The sequence below is a fragment of the Orcinus orca genome, chromosome 15 (genome assembly GCF_937001465.1).
Source record: "Orcinus orca chromosome 15, mOrcOrc1.1, whole genome shotgun sequence".
NCBI lineage: Eukaryota > Metazoa > Chordata > Mammalia > Artiodactyla > Delphinidae > Orcinus > Orcinus orca.
The window spans coordinates 82,747,857-82,764,197 of record NC_064573.1 but is presented as its reverse complement, the minus strand read 5'-3'; the positions used below and the strand labels follow the sequence as shown (position 1 = coordinate 82,764,197).

At 54.9% G+C, this 16,341-nt stretch overlaps 3 protein-coding genes across 20 annotated transcripts in view; 1 reads left to right on the top strand and 2 right to left on the bottom strand.

Moving 5' to 3' along the window:
* Positions 1-185: 185 nt before the first annotated feature.
* Positions 186-3,270, bottom strand: ARL6IP4 (ADP ribosylation factor like GTPase 6 interacting protein 4). 11 transcript variants are annotated; one of them, XM_004276678.2, is made up of 6 exons: positions 2,479-2,612; positions 1,979-2,152; positions 1,263-1,526; positions 1,044-1,161; positions 567-636; positions 186-488 (listed from the first exon to the last, which is right to left on the bottom strand). In XM_004276678.2, exons 2-6 carry the CDS (start codon positions 2,139-2,141, stop codon positions 432-434), a joined length of 672 nt encoding a protein of 223 aa, XP_004276726.1. In that variant the 5' UTR covers positions 2,142-2,152; positions 2,479-2,612; the 3' UTR covers positions 186-431. The 11 variants fall into 11 exon arrangements, with proteins under 11 accessions (XP_004276726.1, XP_033296727.1, XP_033296724.1 ...); XM_033440836.2 differs by having other exon boundaries at positions 1,263-1,550; positions 1,979-2,597; XM_033440833.2 differs by lacking the exon at positions 567-636 and having other exon boundaries at positions 1,263-1,550; positions 2,401-2,587.
* A 1,373-nt stretch (positions 3,271-4,643) lies between these two features.
* Positions 4,644-8,019, bottom strand: OGFOD2 (2-oxoglutarate and iron dependent oxygenase domain containing 2). The gene is made up of 7 exons (XM_004276679.3): positions 7,884-8,019; positions 7,404-7,460; positions 6,549-6,662; positions 6,359-6,458; positions 5,567-5,694; positions 5,061-5,315; positions 4,644-4,987 (listed from the first exon to the last, which is right to left on the bottom strand). The coding sequence occupies exons 1-7, from the start codon at positions 8,013-8,015 to the stop codon at positions 4,724-4,726; spliced, it is 1,050 nt and encodes a 349-aa protein (XP_004276727.1). The 5' UTR covers positions 8,016-8,019; the 3' UTR covers positions 4,644-4,723.
* Positions 5,546-16,341, top strand: part of ABCB9 (ATP binding cassette subfamily B member 9) — a 37,614-nt gene continuing 26,818 nt past the window's right edge. For 3 of the 8 annotated variants that reach the window (XM_049697730.1, XM_049697731.1, XM_049697727.1), the window contains exons 1-3: positions 8,487-8,625; positions 8,725-11,024; positions 13,555-13,636. The gene's annotated coding sequence lies outside the window, so the exon portion shown is untranslated. Of the gene's footprint in view, positions 5,678-8,486; positions 8,626-8,724; positions 11,025-13,554; positions 13,637-13,659; positions 16,326-16,341 lie in introns of those variants that run through there. The other 5 variants (XM_049697729.1, XM_049697728.1, XM_033440824.2 and 2 more) reach the window with 5 other exon arrangements.

Here is a 16,341-nt window from a genome sequence, read left to right as displayed (position 1 = left end):
TGCAGCTGGAGGTGGAGCCCTGGGTCTGGTCCAGACAGGACCTCATCTGAGGGTGAGGAGGGCAAAGGTGGCTGACGTGGCCTGTCCTTTCCCCAAAAGCTCCTGGAGTCCTTATTTTTGCCCTGGAAGTAGGGCTGCACTCTTCTCCCCTCCCCTCCTCAGCACAAAAAGCAACAGCACAGAAGTCTCCGACCAGGGTATGTTTAATATCTGGGAAGCTGCACTCTTTCAGGAGTTAGGGGAGCCAGTTAGGCCAGTGACCCTGCCCTCCACCCCCTGCATGTGACAGGAGGCTGGGCTGGAGGCTGGGCCAGAGGCCGGTCTGCAGGAGAGAGACAAGCAGCGTCCATCGGGCTCCCTGCTCCCCACCCTGAGGCCAGCCCTCAGGCTGTGCCACCAACACTGTGTGCAGGCCTTGGCCAGTGGGGCCCTCAGGGCAGCAGCCCTGCTCGCATCTGGAAGGCCAGACCATCCCCTCGGGTGGCTTGCTGGGGAAGAAAGCACACAGGAGGGGACACATCAGAAGCAGAGCTGGGGGTGGGCCTGGGCAAGGGGGCGACACCCACCTTGTTGATCTCTCTGTGTCGTTCCTTGGTTACGATTTCCTCTAAGACCTCACCGTCTCCCTTAATGAGCCTAGAGGAGGGGAGGGAGGCTGAGCCTCTAACTTAGAGGCCAGAGCAACAGAACCAGAAGCATCCAGCAGAGGGGTGCCAGGCCTCAGGCCCCCACCATCTCGAGTAGGCGGAGCCTGGCCGCTCCCACCCCTCCCTCCCACCCTTGGGACAAGGATGAGGGCGGCCCGGTGGGCTCTGCCATCGGACCAGCCAACAGCGGCTCTTTGAAGACCCCCGCCCGAGGCCCTTCCAGCCCCTGCAGTCGCCTGCTCTGAGGAATGGGCAGCAATGGCCATCAACGAGTGACTCCTTTTTCTCCCTCATCCTCGGTCCTTTTAGAGCAGCAGAAGCTGCCACCACCTCTCCTCCTGAGTGCCGGTCTGGGACCAGGGCGCCCAGGTGCCGCCGTGGGGCCCGGCTTCCCACCTGGTGCGTCCTGTCTCCGGGTCCACCACCTTGCGGATGACGCTCTGCCGGGCATCCCACTCCTCCTTGGTCATGGGCTTCATGGCCTGGATGCGGGACTTCTGCTCGTCCGTCAGGACTGGAAGGTAAGATGGCAGGGAGGGGGCGGGGGGCGGGGCTCAGGAATGGGGGCCTCAGGGAGGGGACCCTCCCTGCCTTGCACACCAGGCAGCACTGTACCTGGGCCGTCCTCGTCCTCCTCGGCTGCTCTGTGCCACTGGTCCAGCGAGGGTCCGGGCAGAGCCTCGGTCTGCTGCACCTTGGCCTTATCCTTGTCCCTCTTCTTCAGCTTCTTCTTCCTTTTCTTCTTTTTCTTCCTCTTCTTGTCCTTGTGCTTCCCCCGCTTCTTCCGGCCATCGCTGGAGGAAGAGCAGCTGGAAGAACTGGAAGGAGAGGAGGAGGGGCTGGATCGTGGTCTCCTCCGGGCCTTGTGTTTGCTTCTCTCTGTGACGCAGGGAGAAGGTGAGGCTGGAAGGCCAGGAGGCGAAGAAGTAAACCTTCGTCCCCTTGCTCTGGCCTGTAGCAGGCTTAGGCTGACTACAGAGGGGTGAGACCCTCCTGGCAGGGCTTTCTAGAGGAGGGCTCTGCACCCTGTGGAGAGGCACTTTCTGGGCTGCGCAGTCACTGCCTAGGAGCAGGGCGGCCAGCCTCCGTATCTCAAACCCAGCTGCACCAAAAATATGATTAAGTGCTCCCTTCACTCCGTACTCAATGGGCTGGCCCAGCCCCTGGATTCTGAGCGTCTTTCAATCCAGATATCCAGGATCTACACTCGTGTGCCTCTGAATAGCGCTCACCGCGATTTCCCCACAGCCAGTCCGGAGAAGCCCGCCCAGCTGCCTGCAACTTCCTCCATGAAGTTCCCTCACCCCTTTCCCATTCCCTCTGGTTCTCACCCTCCGCCCCAGAGGAGGTGGTGCGGGCCTTGCGGCTTCGGGATCTAGAAGCCGAGCAGCTTCTCGGGGCGTCCTTACTGCTCTTCTTCCTTTTCTTTTCCGACCCTCGCCCCCGGGACCGGCTGCGACTCCTCGAGCGCTTGCGAGAGCTGACGTGAGCCATAGCGCCGCGGGCTGGAGACGGGGAGACGCGCTTAAACTGGGGATTCATCACAGGGCCGGCCCACAGACTGGGTTCCGAGGGCGGCTCTACTCGGGGCCTGGTCACCACCCGGGGCAGGGATATTGAGGGGATCCGTGCAACCGCACGATCCTCGGCCACCCCCACCCCTGGGTACCCCGGGTTCTCCGCGGACTCCCGGATCCTCCGCTGCGGCCCCTTTAAGGGCCCGCCCCCGCCCGGACGCTCCACGCCTGCGCACGCGGCTCAGGCGCCTCTAGAAACGGCCACGATCCTCAGCTGCCAGGTGCGTTCTTCATTCCTTTCCGCGCGCTCGTACCCTCCACCCCGCGCCCTCCGCGGCCTCGCCGCCTGAAAGAAAGTCCCCGCGGCTGCTCCGCTTCCTCCTCAACTGCCCATCCGGCCGGACCGCCAACCCCGCACCACGCCTTCGCGTGAGGAAGCGGCGGCTGGGCGACTTCCGGCCCGGGACGGTGCTCTGGAAGGCCGTCCGACCGCGAAGCAAGGCGCTGCTGCCTTTAGTTCTGAAGCCCCAAGTTCCGTCTTTGGGACAGCCCAAGAAACTGAGTCTGACGCACTGACCTCCCGGAGAGGCGAGCTGGGGCTCCAGGAGGAGCTCCCAGACGAGAGGCCTGCTCTCTAGCCTGGCGCCAGTCCCGGAGCCCACGGGTCCTTTGCCGCAGCTATGCCCTCTCCCGTCACTGTCCTTTCGCCGCGCCCGCAGCATCCCTAGTCTCCGTGATGCCCCAGGGAAGAAGGCGACTGCGCGCCGCTTTCCTCTCTGGATTGTCTGCGAACGTGTCCACTGCGACGGGCCGTAAGCTCCAGAGCCTTGGTATTTACACCGTCTCCACCCAGTAATACAGAGGTCGCAAACTCAAATGTCCATAAGGACCAGAGAGGGCATGACAATGAATGACGGAAAGACCCCTGTGAGAAAGTGCACCGCAGGCCCGTCTAGACTGGGGGCAGCTGAGTCCGCTTCTGCTGATTACTGCAGTGTCGATTGGGGCCCGGTGTTTCCAGATCTTCCCACCTTCCCACGGAAGCCAGAACTCAAGCTTTCAACATGGAAAACCCTCCCAAACACAGCATAGCTGCAGGCCTCATCCAATCCTGGGGCCGCCAAGTTGCAAACTCTTCAATAGTAACGACAGCAGCAAACTCACAGGTCTGTTAAAAATCACTGTACAGGGCTTCCCTGGTGGCGCAGTGGTTGAGAGTCCGCCTGACGATGCAGGGGACACGGGTTCGTGCCCTGGTCCGGTAAGATCCCACATGCCGCGGAGCGGCTGGGCCTGCTGAGCCTGCACGTCCGGAGCCTGTGCTCCGCAACGGGAGAGGCCACAGCAGTGAGAGGCCCGTGTACCGCAAAAAAAAAAAAGGCACAAAATCACTGTATAAACCGTAAGTCACTTGATCTCCACAACATCTCTAGGACACGAGTACTTTCCAGAGGAGGAAACAAAGGCATGGAGAATCATGTGGCTTACCCAGTCACAGCCGGAAGCGGCCGAATCAGAATTCAAACCCAAGAGGTCTGGCTCCAAGTCCTTGCTTTTAATCCCTCTGCAGTAACCCCTCCACACGGTCCAGAAGATGCTGTTGGCAGCCCATCTAAATCCCCCTTAGTGACGGGGCGCTCACTCCCAGGGTGGTGTCTGCTGCTGACACCTCACACCTGTACTCTTTTTTTTTTTTTTTTTTTTTTTTGCGGTGGGCCTCTCACTGTTGTGGCCTCTCCCGTTGGCGGAGCACAGGCTCCGCAGCCATGGCTCACAGGCCCAGCCGCTCCGCGGCATGTGGGATCTTCCCGGACCGGGGCACGAACCCATGTCCCCTGCATCGGCAGGCGGACTCCCAACCACTGCGCCACCAGGGAAGCCCTGTACTCTTTTTTTAACATTTATTTATTTTTTATTTTATGTATTTATTTTTGGCTGCATCGGGTCTTAGTTGCGGCACGTGGGCCCTTTGCTGTGGCGCACGGACTCTCTAGTTGAGGTGCGCGGGCTCAGTAGTTGCTGTGCACGGGCTTAGTTGCCCCACGGCATGTGGGATCTTAGTTCCCTGACCAGGGATTGAACCCACGTCCCCTGCATTGGAAGGCAGATTCTTAACCACTGGACCACCAGGGAAGTCCCTCACACCTGTACTCTTCTCCTGAAGATTCCCTGGGCCGCTGGGAATCACCTTGCCCTGGAGATAGATGGATGTCTGGGAAGTTACTCACCCCCTCCCTACCCCAAAACACCCTATAGCTGATATCTGATGTGGAAGGCAAACTGTGGTATGATTTATGCTCCAGAGAGAGCCCCGTGGGATGGGGCTGAGGCTGGATGCCATTTCAAACCATCTTGGCCCAGTTCCTTCCTGCTCTGTCCTGCTCCCTCTTCTCCCAAGAGTATCCCCTCCTTAAACCACCTGCACAGGAATCCCTGTCGCCAACGTGTCTGCTCAAAGAATGACCCAGAAGCTCGTGTGTCCTTTTGAACCAAGATGTGCTGAGGGCTGCAGGGTGTTTATTTCCGCCCCTCACCCCGCCACACTGGCCCCAGCCAGGCTCAAGTCAGAGCACACACGTCCACCGTGGCGGGCTCCTCGCGGGTGAAGCCGTCGCCGAAGCCCTCATCATCCACCAGGTCGGGCTTGCGGCAGCACATGGGGCAGAGGCGGTTGCGCACAGCAGAGGCGCGGAGCCAGACGACCAGGTTCCAACGCTCACCAGTGCCCAGGGGGCGGGCCCCGTGCAGCTGGCCCCCACGGTGCAGGATGCCCTGGCCCACCACGTGCTCTACCTCCAGGGGGTTGACCAGGGCCGAAGGCGCCTGTGGACAGCGGGGCTTAGGCCTGGGCACTCTCAGTGGCCCCAGCCCTGCCCCACGGGTCACACACACTAACCTGGAAGAGGTCCCCAAAGTAGAGAGCACCCCCCGTGAAGGCCTTGCCCAGGGCCACGTTGAGGGTGAGCTCGGCGTTATCGTAGTGGCAGCCCAGCTCGCGATCCTGGCCTGGCGCGTATTTGACCACAAAGGCGCGGTGGCTGTCCAGCCAGCCCCTGTACTCTGGGTACAGCAGGGCCATCAGCGGCTGCAGGAAGCGCTCCCTCAGTGGCGTCACCAGTGGCTCATCCAGGCCCAGCTCGTGTAGCAGCACCTGGGAGGGGGATCCCAGGGTCAGCGGGGAAACTGGTAGGGCCTCACCCTGCGTCCCTGGGGGAGTCCCTTACTAAGGACACTGTTAAGTGCTTTGCAGACATCAACGTGCTTAACTTCATAATAATCCTGCTGTGATCTCATTTTACAGATGGGGAAACCGAGGCTTGGAGAATGTCTGCAGCGCTGGGGATACATCTCACCAGACAATGTCCCCACCTCCTCGGGCCCACCGGGTGGAGCCTCACCCACCCCATAGTTGTTCATGGTGTTGGGTCTTCCCTTGGGCATGTCTGACTGCTCGAAGTGGTCCAGCTCCTCCAGCAGGGCCTGGCAGAACGACGCTGTGAACACCGGCAGCCGGTAGATACGCTTCTCCTCTGTGGAGGGAGGGACAGTCGGTTGGCCGGGAGCTCCGGTGTGGGTTTCAATCTACCCATAAACTTTTCACTTCCCCCAGCCTCAGTTTCCTCATCTGTACAATGGGGATGACGTGAGTACTCACCTCTCAGGGCTCTTGTGATGATTAAATGACATAATGTGCAGCAGGGGAGCCCTATTCTTGGGCCCCCCACTCATCCCTGAAGCCTCACCCTGCCCTGAGGTCTAGCCTCCAAATTCAGATGTGCACCCCATCTGGCGAGCCCTCTCCCACAGTTCCAGGTCCTGGCAGGTTCAAGAAACCTCATTCTTACCCACTCCTTCAGGTCTTGAGATAGGAACGGCTCCCTACCCCCAACCCCACCCCCGTTGCTAGCCCTGGGGCGGGGCCCTCCCCATCCCTTGCTGATTCCTTAGCCCACACTTGTCTCAACTGTCCCTTTGTTAACCTCTTCAGTCACCCCTATTTGAGCGTGTCTGATGCAAGGCACTGAATAACTGTTAGATAAGTGAGTGAATGGATACAGATGCCCTGTTCCTGATGGGTCTGTCCCGCCAGCCCTTCTCAGTCCTGCTGGTTTGATTTTTGGAGGCAGATATGGTGGGTGGAGGGACCTCAGTCTCCCACCCCCAGTGCTGCAAGGTGATGGGCCAAGACCTCACCAGAAACTGTCTCCAGCCGCTGGAGAAGGCCCTGGAGGTCTGCACCTGGCGATGTGCTGTACTCAGCTGCGGCCAGAAACTTGGGGGCCAGAGCCACATCCTGGGGGCAGAGCACACAAGCCGTGGGGCAGACAGCCCTCAGGCCCGGATGCCTCCGCCTCCTTCCAGTAACCTGCCCCCTGCCAGGTACCTGCAGTGAGCTGTAGACATCGGGCCGTGCTGGGTGGTAGGAGCTCGCAATGAGGGCTTTCCTGGCGGCCGACTCCTGCCCCAGCCGCTGCCGCCGCTCCACCTCCTTCTCAAGCTGGGGTTACACAGGGCCTGGGTATGAGGTTGGGGCCTCCCATCCCCCCCCCCGAGGCCACTGTGCAGATGAGGAAACTGAGGCTCAGGAAGCCCAGGGTATGGCCAGGGCTGGGAGCAAGGTCTCCCTGTGCTCCTGACTCTACCAGGGTAAATGGCAGGTGCTAAGCTGTTAGCTGAAGGGGCATCCTTCCAGAAGGGGGCCCATCCCACTCAGGGCTGCACCAGCCTGAGCCTGGCTGGGATGAGACCCCTCGCTGCTCCTCAACCAGCTGGGCCCACTCAAGGAGGGGAAACAGAGTCCCGGTCAAAGTTTGTGTTCCAGAGGCTGCAGCGGGCTGTCCTGGGAAGTTTCCCGACACTTGACCCCCGGGTGGGAGACAAGCAGCAGCCGCAGAAGTGGCGTGGGGGAGGGTTGAAGAGCCAGGAGCCAGGCGGCCCTGGGCGGGACCTCCACTCCACCTGCTGTGAAACCTTGGGCAAGTGACTCCTCCCCGGAGCCCGAGTATCTCAAGAGGGCAGGAGGCAGACAACTTGGCGTTGCTCCTGCTTTCTCTTTTTCTGCTGCCAGGACCCAGCTGCTGTGGTGAGTGAGGACAGGAGGGGGGAAAGGGGAGGTCTAAGGATCTGACACTGGCAGGCCTGAGGCTGGGAGACTCCTCAAACTGCTGATGCACATCTAAAGAGGAAAGGCCAGGCTGGGTGCGGAGGGAGCAATCGAGGGCGGGCGGGGAGTTGTTACCTCTCCCAACAGCTGCTGGAAGTCCTTGGGGCTGACACAGCCTCGGCTGCGCAGGATCTGGGAGCAGAAAGGCCAGTGAGCGCGACGGTGTGACCTTGGGACGTTTAAGTGACTTAAACGTCTCTGAGCCTCAGTTTCTCCTTGAAATGGAGATGATCCGACCTCACAGGATGATTGTAAGGATGGAATGCGATAAGCACGTTGAGCACAGAGCAGGGTTCCCAGCTGCTCTTGGTAATAACACTGACAGAGTACTCTGAGCCAGGCCCTGCCCTGAGCATTTTGCATGTACGTTCATTCATTCATTCCTCACGACAATCTCACTAAAGATACCACTATCCCCATTTAAGGTTGAAAACAATGAGGTACCTAAAGGTTAAGTCATTCTTGTCAGATCTGAGCGCACCAAAGGCAAAGCAAACGACCCCTCCGCCACCCCTCCCCGCCCATTTCCCCGCAGAGCCAATAGAGGCCACTCACGGGGCCGTAGTCCTGGCGCAGCTGCTGCTCGCTCCGGAAGCGCACGTGCAGGCCGTAGCGCGCCACGTACAAGTTCTCGGAGCAGAAGCAGGCGCAGCGGCAGAAGCGCCGCGGAGCCGCCGCGGTCCCCATGGTGAGGTGCCGCGCGCGGACCCGCCGGCTTCCGTAGGGGCACTTCCGGATACGCCCCCAGCCGAGGCGGTCAGGAACCAGGGGCCAAGGGTCCGTTCTAAATTCCCAAGTGCGGAAAAGAACGAAGACTCCGCCCCAGAAAACGGTCTGCGGTGCTGGAAGATGCTCCCGGCCGGGTTGGGGCTGGCAGCCTCCGCTGGGAGCACGCGACCTTCTCGTTCCGCTTCAGAGTTTCTGCATCCACGAGGCGGGAATTAATCGTCGACTTTACAGATAGGTGAACTGAGTCACACCTTCACAGGACGTGGAGAAGTAGGGACTCGGAATCTCAAGACCCTCTGCTTAAATGCTGGCTCCCTTTTCTGCTCGGAGGTTTTGAAGAACCAGCGAACGCCACGAGGACAGAGCTCTAGGGTCTGACCTCGTTCCCTCCAACTGCTCTCCAGTTTTGTGCGTCTGAGCTTGGGTTTAGCATTTATCCCGGGTCCTTGCCCGGCGCTCCCTTTGCCAACGCCACAGTCTCGGGGTTCGCCGCGGATCGCCCCAGTGAGTGTCCCCACGAAAACGCTCAGTCCGGTGAGACTTCCGGTGGTGCTTCCGACGGATTCAGGTGTGAATAGGGCGTGGTCGGTCGGTGGCCGCACCCAGCGCAACCAGGTTCAAGTTCTGTACAGCCGCAGTGTAAGCTGAGTATGTTTCTGTCTTACAGAGCGTGCCCTCCATCCTCGGGGAGACCCATCACAGCACACGCAAGCCATACCTTGGGAACCCCGTCATGGTCCGCCATGCATCCCCAAGACCCCGGTCTGCAAAGCCCCGAGAAGAAGCTTGGGTGTCAATCCTATTGAGCTGGCAGAACTAAGGCGTGCAGCTGGGGAGGAAATCTTGACCCCTGGAAATGACCCCTGTCCCCTGCCTTAGTTACCTCCATGGCTCAGCGTGATGCAGGGATGGGGGGTGGGGAGGAAGACTCTGGGGCTTTAAGACTCTGGCCCTTACCCTAGATCAACAGGTGACTGCAGATGACAGCTGTTGACCGAGGCTCCTCTCTACTGGACCTGAGCTAACACATCTACCACCCACCTTATCTCCTTTCATCCTTACAGCAAACCTTTGAGCTAGGTACTGTTATATCACCGTGTTACAGGCGGGGGAACCTGAGGCCCAGAGAGGTGCAGTGACTTGCCCCCTGTCACTCTCCAGTAAGGGACACGTATGGGGTTTGAACCCAACAGTCTGCTCTCTGAGTTCCCTGTTCACCACAATAGGAATACACTGAGTGGTGGGATTTTGAGGGATGTTGACTTTTCTCTTTGGGCTTGTTGGCATTTCCTTCCTTCCTCCCTCCCTCCCTCCCTCCCTCCCTCCCTTCCTCTCTCTGTCTCTTTCTTTCTTCTTCATATATAAATATATATATATATATATTTTGGTCGCACCGTGTGGCTTGCGGGATCTTAGTTCCCCAACCAGGGATCAAGCCCATGCCCCCTGCAGTGGAAGCACTGAGACCTAACCACTGGACCGCCAGGGAATTCCCTTGTTGGCATTTTCTTGATAACTCTGCTTTCCTTTCCCCATGTGTAGACACAGGTTCACGCTCACACACTCACATCCACAGTCACACACACACTCAAACACAGCCTTACATGCTCACACATGCTAACACACATTCACACACAATCACACATGCGCTCACACCCTCACACATACCATCAACACACACCCTCGCTTGAACACACACAACATTCCACATACAGTCACAGTCGCACACTCCTATTCATACACCCAATATCTCACACACGTGCACACCCTCACAAAAGTACTCACCCACACTCACATCCCACACACAGTCACACATACACACACACACACACACAGGCAACAGCCCCTGTTCCTGTCTTCTTCAGGGCTCCACGGCCCACCCCTTGCTCCTGCTGAAGCCCCAGGACCCCAGAAGGAAGATGGGAAACCTCCAGGCCCTGTGATGCAGTGCCAGGCCATCCTCCCAGCTGTCTCAATCAGCACATTCGGGGCACCAAGGCTCGAGCCAGCAAAGTCTCCCCTCCAGCACCTTGAGGGGCCGGAAGAGGGCCCCTGCTCTCTGGACAGAGCCTGCACAACAGCCTGATTGGTTTTCACACTGGCTGGGCAGGGGCAGCGAGACCCTCCTGTCTGGGAGTGTGGAAGGAGTGCGTGTGAGTGTGTGGAAGTGTGTTTTGAGTGACAGACAAGATCCCTGCCTTCTGAAGCTTTCAGTCGAGTGGGGGAGACAGGAACAAGCAAGGAGACCAGTATGAGATCAGGTTATCCTCGTTCAGTTGTAAGGGCTGGGAAGGCACTAGGCTGATGAGATGGTGAGTGCCCGGAGGCGGCTGCTTCGGACGCGGTGGCCAGGGAAGGCCTCCTGAAGAGTGACATTTCAGCTGAGCTCTAACTGTTGCAGCAAGATCTGCAGGAAAGTGTTCTAGACAGGGAGACTGAAGGGGCAAAGGCCCTGCAGTGGGCTGAGCTTGGCATGCTTGGAGAACAGCAAAAAGCATACAAGAGGGCAAGTCATAGGGAAGGAGGCCAGGTGGTATTGAGACCAAATCATTGGGCTAAGTAGGCCACTGGGAACATTTTGGATTTTACTCTGTTTGCAAAGGGAAGCTGTTTAGTCCTCACAACAAACCCTATGCGGTAGGAACTATCGCCATTTTACAGATGTGGAAAACAAGGTTCAGATGGCTTGAATGACCCACCAAGGTCACACAGCTCATACACGGTGGAGTCTGGAATGGAACCCAAGTCTGACTCTGCTGGGTTGTTCCTAAAGGCGCAGCCAGGTCTCTCAGTGCCCCCTCCCCTCCTCAGGTGTGAAATCCAGGTCACTGGGCCGCGGAGATCCTGGGGCCTAGCCCAAGCCTCCTGAAGCTACCAGCCTTCCCCAGGGAGGAGAACGACGGTTGAGGACCTGCTTCCCCCCTCAAGGACCCAGCTCCCCAGCCCAGAGCTGTGTGGCCTGAGAAGGTGATTAAAGTTTTACAGCCATCTTGATTGCCCAGTGATAGTGAAGGGCCCTGCTCTCCAGGAAAGGATCCATTTCCCCAGCTCTGCGTTCATCCCACTCCTAAGGGCCTTCCTTCCCCAGGAGGCCCAGGGGAGACCAGCTCCCCAGGCAGCCACCACGCAGGCTGGGCCCCAGCAGCTTCCCCCGCAACACACACACGTGCACACCCCGGCTCCCTGGCTAGTGTTCTCCCTTTACAATAGTTTTTGCAAGATAACCATTTCCTGCTCCTCAGTTTAGACTGGCCCTCCCCATGCCCCATCTCTTCCTTGGAAACAGAGTCCCAGCCCCACCCTGCCCCGGCCTGGGCGTGGTCACCAAAGGGAACAGCAGCCAGAATATTAGTAGTAAGCGCCGAATCAGTATGCTCGTTGCCAGCACTGACGTCCTTTTGTTGACCTTGTGAGGTATTATTATCCCTATTTTACAGATGAGGAAACCGAGGCTCAGTGAAGTACAGGGGCCTGTCTAGGGTCATAAACCTTGTGAGTGCAGGACCAGAATTAGAACACCCATCCTTTGGACTCCAGAGTGATGTGTGTGTGTGTGTGTGTGTACGTGTACGTGTATGTATATGTATATATGTATGGTATGTACGTGTATATATATGTATACATGTGTCTATACATATTCTTTTGAATTGACAGCACACATGCACAAATAGGCACAAATCATAAGTGTACAGTTTGGTGAATTTTCACAAACTAGACAGCACCCAGATCCCAAAACAACATCCCAGCCCTGCAGAAGCCCCCATCCATGTCCCTCCCCATCAGTCACTAGCCACCTCCCGAGGGTAGACACTATTCTGACTTCTAAGAGCAAAGATCAGTCTTGCCTGTTCTTGAATTTGATACAAATAAAATCATATGAAAAAAATAATAATAAAAAAATAAAATCATGTATTATTTTGTATACCACTTCTTTCACTCAGCATTATGTTCTTTTTTTTTTTTAATTGAAGTATAGTTGATTTACAATGTGTCAGCTTTTGGTGTTCAGTTATACGTACATATATAATATACATTTTTTTTCATTTGTATGTATGCTTTTTCATACTTTTTTCCTTTATGGTTTATTACAGAATATTGAATCTAGTTCCCTTGTTTATCTCTTTTATATATAGTAGTTTGTATCTGCTAATCCCAAACTCCTAATTTATCCTCCCCAACCCCCAGCATTATGTTCTCTTTTTTTAAATTAATTAATTTATTTATTGGCTGTGTTGGGTCTTCGTTGCTGCACGTGGGCTTTCTCTATTTGCGGCGAGTGGGGACTACTCTTCATTGAGGTGCGCAGGCTTCTCATTGCGGTGGCTTCTCTTGTTGTGGAGCACGGGCTCTATGCGCGCAGGCTTCAGTAGTTGTGGCACGCGGGTTCTGCGGCATGTGGGATCTTCCCGGACCAGGGCTCGAACCCATGTCCCCTGCACTGGCAGGCGGATTCTTAACCACTGCGCCATCAGGGAAGCCCAGCGTTATGTTTTTAAGATTCATCTGTGTCGTTATGTATAGCAGTGGCTCATCCCTTTTCATGGCTGCATAGTATTCCACCTGGTGACCACTCCACCATTCACTGAGTCATTCTACAGTTGATGGACATTTGCATTGTTTCCGGTTTGGTGATGTCATGAATGAAGCTGCTATGAACAATTTTTATTGTGGTTAAAACATACATAACATAAAATTGGCCATTTAACCAATTTTTTAATAGACTTTATTCTTTAGAACAGTTTTAGGTTCATAGCAAAATGGAGTGGAAAGTACAGAGATTTATCACGTGCTCCCTGCCCCCCTCCCACACAGAGCCTCCCCCACTACAAACATCCCACACCAGATGGTACATCTGTTACAATCGAGTGTCACATTGATGCATCATTATCACCCAAAGTGCATAGTTCACATTAGGGTTCACTCTTGGAGTTGTATATTCTATGGTTTTTGACAATGTTTAGGGCCATATGTCTACCATTACGGTATCATACAGAATAGTTTCACTGCCCTGAAAATCCTCTACTCTCTGCCTGTTCATCCCCCCATCCTCCCTTAACCCCTGGCAACCACTGATCCTTTTACCGTCTGCATAGTTTTATCTTTTCCAGAATATGATATAGTTGGAATCATACAGTGTGTAGCCTTTCCCGATTGGCTTCTCTCCCTTAGTAATACGCATTTATGTTTCTTCCATGTCTTTTTTATGGCTTGGTAATTCATTTAGTCTTAGCACTGAGTAATATTCCATTGTCTGAATTACCATTTTATCCATTCACCTACTGAAGGACATCTTGGTTGCTTCCAAGTTTTGGCAATTATGAATAAAACCGCTATAGACATCTATGTGCAGGTTTTTGTGTGGCCATAAGTTTTCAACTCGTTTGGGTAAATACGAAGGAGCATGATTGCTGGATCGTATGGTAGAAGTATGTTTAGTTTCATAAGAAGCCGCCAAACTGTCTTCCAAAGTAACTGTGCTGTTTTGCATTCCCACCAGCAATGAAAGAGAGTTCCTGCTTCTCCACATCTTCGTCAGCATTTGGTGTTGTCAGTGTTTTGGATTTTGGCCATTCTATTAGGTATGTAATAGTACCTCGTTGTTTTAATTTGCAATTTTCTAATGACAAATTACGTTGAGCATCTTTTCACGTTTATTTTTCATCTGTATATTTCATTTGGTGAGGTGTCTGTTCAGGTCTTTTCCCTCTTTTTAAATCAGGTTATTTGCTTTCTTATTGTTGGGCTTTAAGAGTTCTTTGTATATTTTGGATAACAGTCGTTTATCAGATATATTTTCTCCCAGTCTGTGGCTCACCTTCTCATTCCCTTGACAATATCTTTCACAGAGTGGAAGTTTTTAACTTTAATGAAGTCTAGCTTATCAATTCTTTCTTTCATGGATCATGCCTTTAGTATTACATCTAAAAAATCATCTCCATGCCCAAGAAAATCTAGATTTTCTCCTAGGTTATCTTGTAGGAGTTTTATAGTTTTGTGTTTTACTTTTAGGTCTATGATCCATCTTGAGTTAACTTTTGTGAAAGGTGTAAGGTCTGTGTCAATATATATATGTATTTTTTGCACGTGTATGTCCAGTTGTTTCAGCACCATTTGTTGCAAAGCACCATTTGCCTTTTCTCCACTGTATTGCCTTTACTCCTTTGTCGGAGATCAGTTGACTATATTTATATGGTTCTATTTCTGGGCTCTCTATTCTGTCCCATTGATCTATTTGTTCTTTTGTCAACACCACACTGTCCTGATTACTACAGCTTTATATAGTACGTCTTGAAGTCGGGTAGTGTCAGTACACCAAATTTGTTTTGCTCCTTCAATATTGTGTTGGCTATTTTCACACAGCAAAAATGACAGAGCCTGGGGCTTCCCTGGTGGCGCAGTGGTTAAGAGTCCGCCTGCCGATGCAGGGGATATGGGTTCGTGCTCCGGTCCGGGAAGATCCCACATGCCGCGGAGCAGCTAGGCCCGTGAGCCACGGCCGCTGAGCCTGCGCGTCTGGAGCCTGTGCTCCGCAATGGGAGAGGCCACAACAGTGAGAGGCCCGCGTACTGCAAAAAAAAAAAAAAAAAAAAAAGACAGAGCCTGGATTTGGCCCCAGACCTGAGTCATTCTAGCTTTTGGATAATCCATCCAAGAGCTTTTCTTCACGTACAATTAATATTTGCTTTTGTTTTTGCACAAACAGTATCACACTTCAGCTTGATTCTCCCCCTTGTTTTTACTCAATAGATTTTGGAGGTCATTTCATACCTTTAGGTAACATTTGTGTATGGATAGATACATAGATTTTTTTTCCCCCATGCTACAGGGTATTTTTTGAGCGATGCTCTGTAATTATTTGGCCAGTTCCCTATGGAAGGGTATTTAGGTTATTTCCAGACTTTTGCTACTCCAGTGACTATCTGCAAACTAGTATCTTCACTCCCTCCACAAGTCTATCTATAGAAGAAATTCCTACTGGGTCAGGAAAAAAAAAGTACATTTACAATCCTGCACTTTGCCAAATTCCCCTTGAAGGAGGCTGTCCCATGTGAGAAGCAGAGACTGTTTTACATTCAGAGAGCATTTTTAGCCTCTGACCGGAGGCTGGAGAGATGGGGGTATATCTTGCCTCACCTGCCGCCCCTCTGGGCTTCACCTACTCTCCTCAGCTCTTGGTTCAGTCCACGCTGATCCCTTTTCTGCTCCTCAAATGCCAGGTGAGTTCCCACCTCAGAGCCTTCCCACTGGCAGTTCCTTTCACGGAGAATGCTCTCCCCCCAAACCTCTCCATGGCTCCCTCCTTCTCACCTCTCGCCTCTCAGGGAGCCCTTCCCAGCTAAAGAGACCCCATGGCGCTCTCCATTGCCTCACCCAGTTTTACTTCCTTTACAGGAAATAAATCATACTTGGCACCACATGAAATTATGTTATTTACTTGTTGGTTTTCTACCTCCCCCACCCCGCGAAGGATGGGGGTTTTCCGTCTTTTTTCACACCCAGCCCCCAGCCCCCAGCCCCCAGCCCCCAGCGATCGCTGAGTGCATACGGCTATCTCCCTCTCCCAATCCCCACCGCCCTGGCTCTGTTTGTCTCCGTGAAATGTACTCCCTTCCAACAGGTATAATTTACTCATTCATTACGTGTATCGCCTGACTCCCTCACTAGAATGTCAGCTCCAGAAGGGCAAGGATCTCGTTTTGTTCCCTGTGGCATCGCAAACGCTTAGAATGGTGCACGGCACATAGCAGGTGCCTTTCAACAAATATTGGTTGAATGAAGGAAGGCATGAGGATCCTAACCTCCATCCTCCGAGGCTGGCTGGTAGACCCTCCGGAGGAAAAGGACGGTTAAAGAGCAGGCGCCCCCAGCAGCTGTGGCCACTTCCTTCTGCTCAGAATGGGCCTGAGGTCTCCAGGGGTGGAGCACCGAGCGGAAGGGCCTGGTCCTGCGGATGAGGGCGGGGCTCGTCGCAGGTGGGCGGTGGCTAGCCGTGGTCACGCCCGCACGAAGGTCCCGTCCACCAGGAGGCCCCGCCCTGCCCGTCAGCTGGCCTGTGTGCCCGCCCCCCTCTGCTCCGACCTTGCTGCTGCGCAGCAGCCGGGGGCGGGAGGCCCGGAGGAGCAGCGGGAGGAGGGAGAGGCGGGAGGGGTGGAGCGAGCGGGGCGCCGGGCGCTGTCTCCAATGAACCGCGCGGAGCCCGCGCCCCTGAGGACCCCAGCCCGCTGCGCCCCCTCCCCACGGCTCACCTGGTGCCAGGTAAGGTGACAGGTAAGAGTGCGGGGCC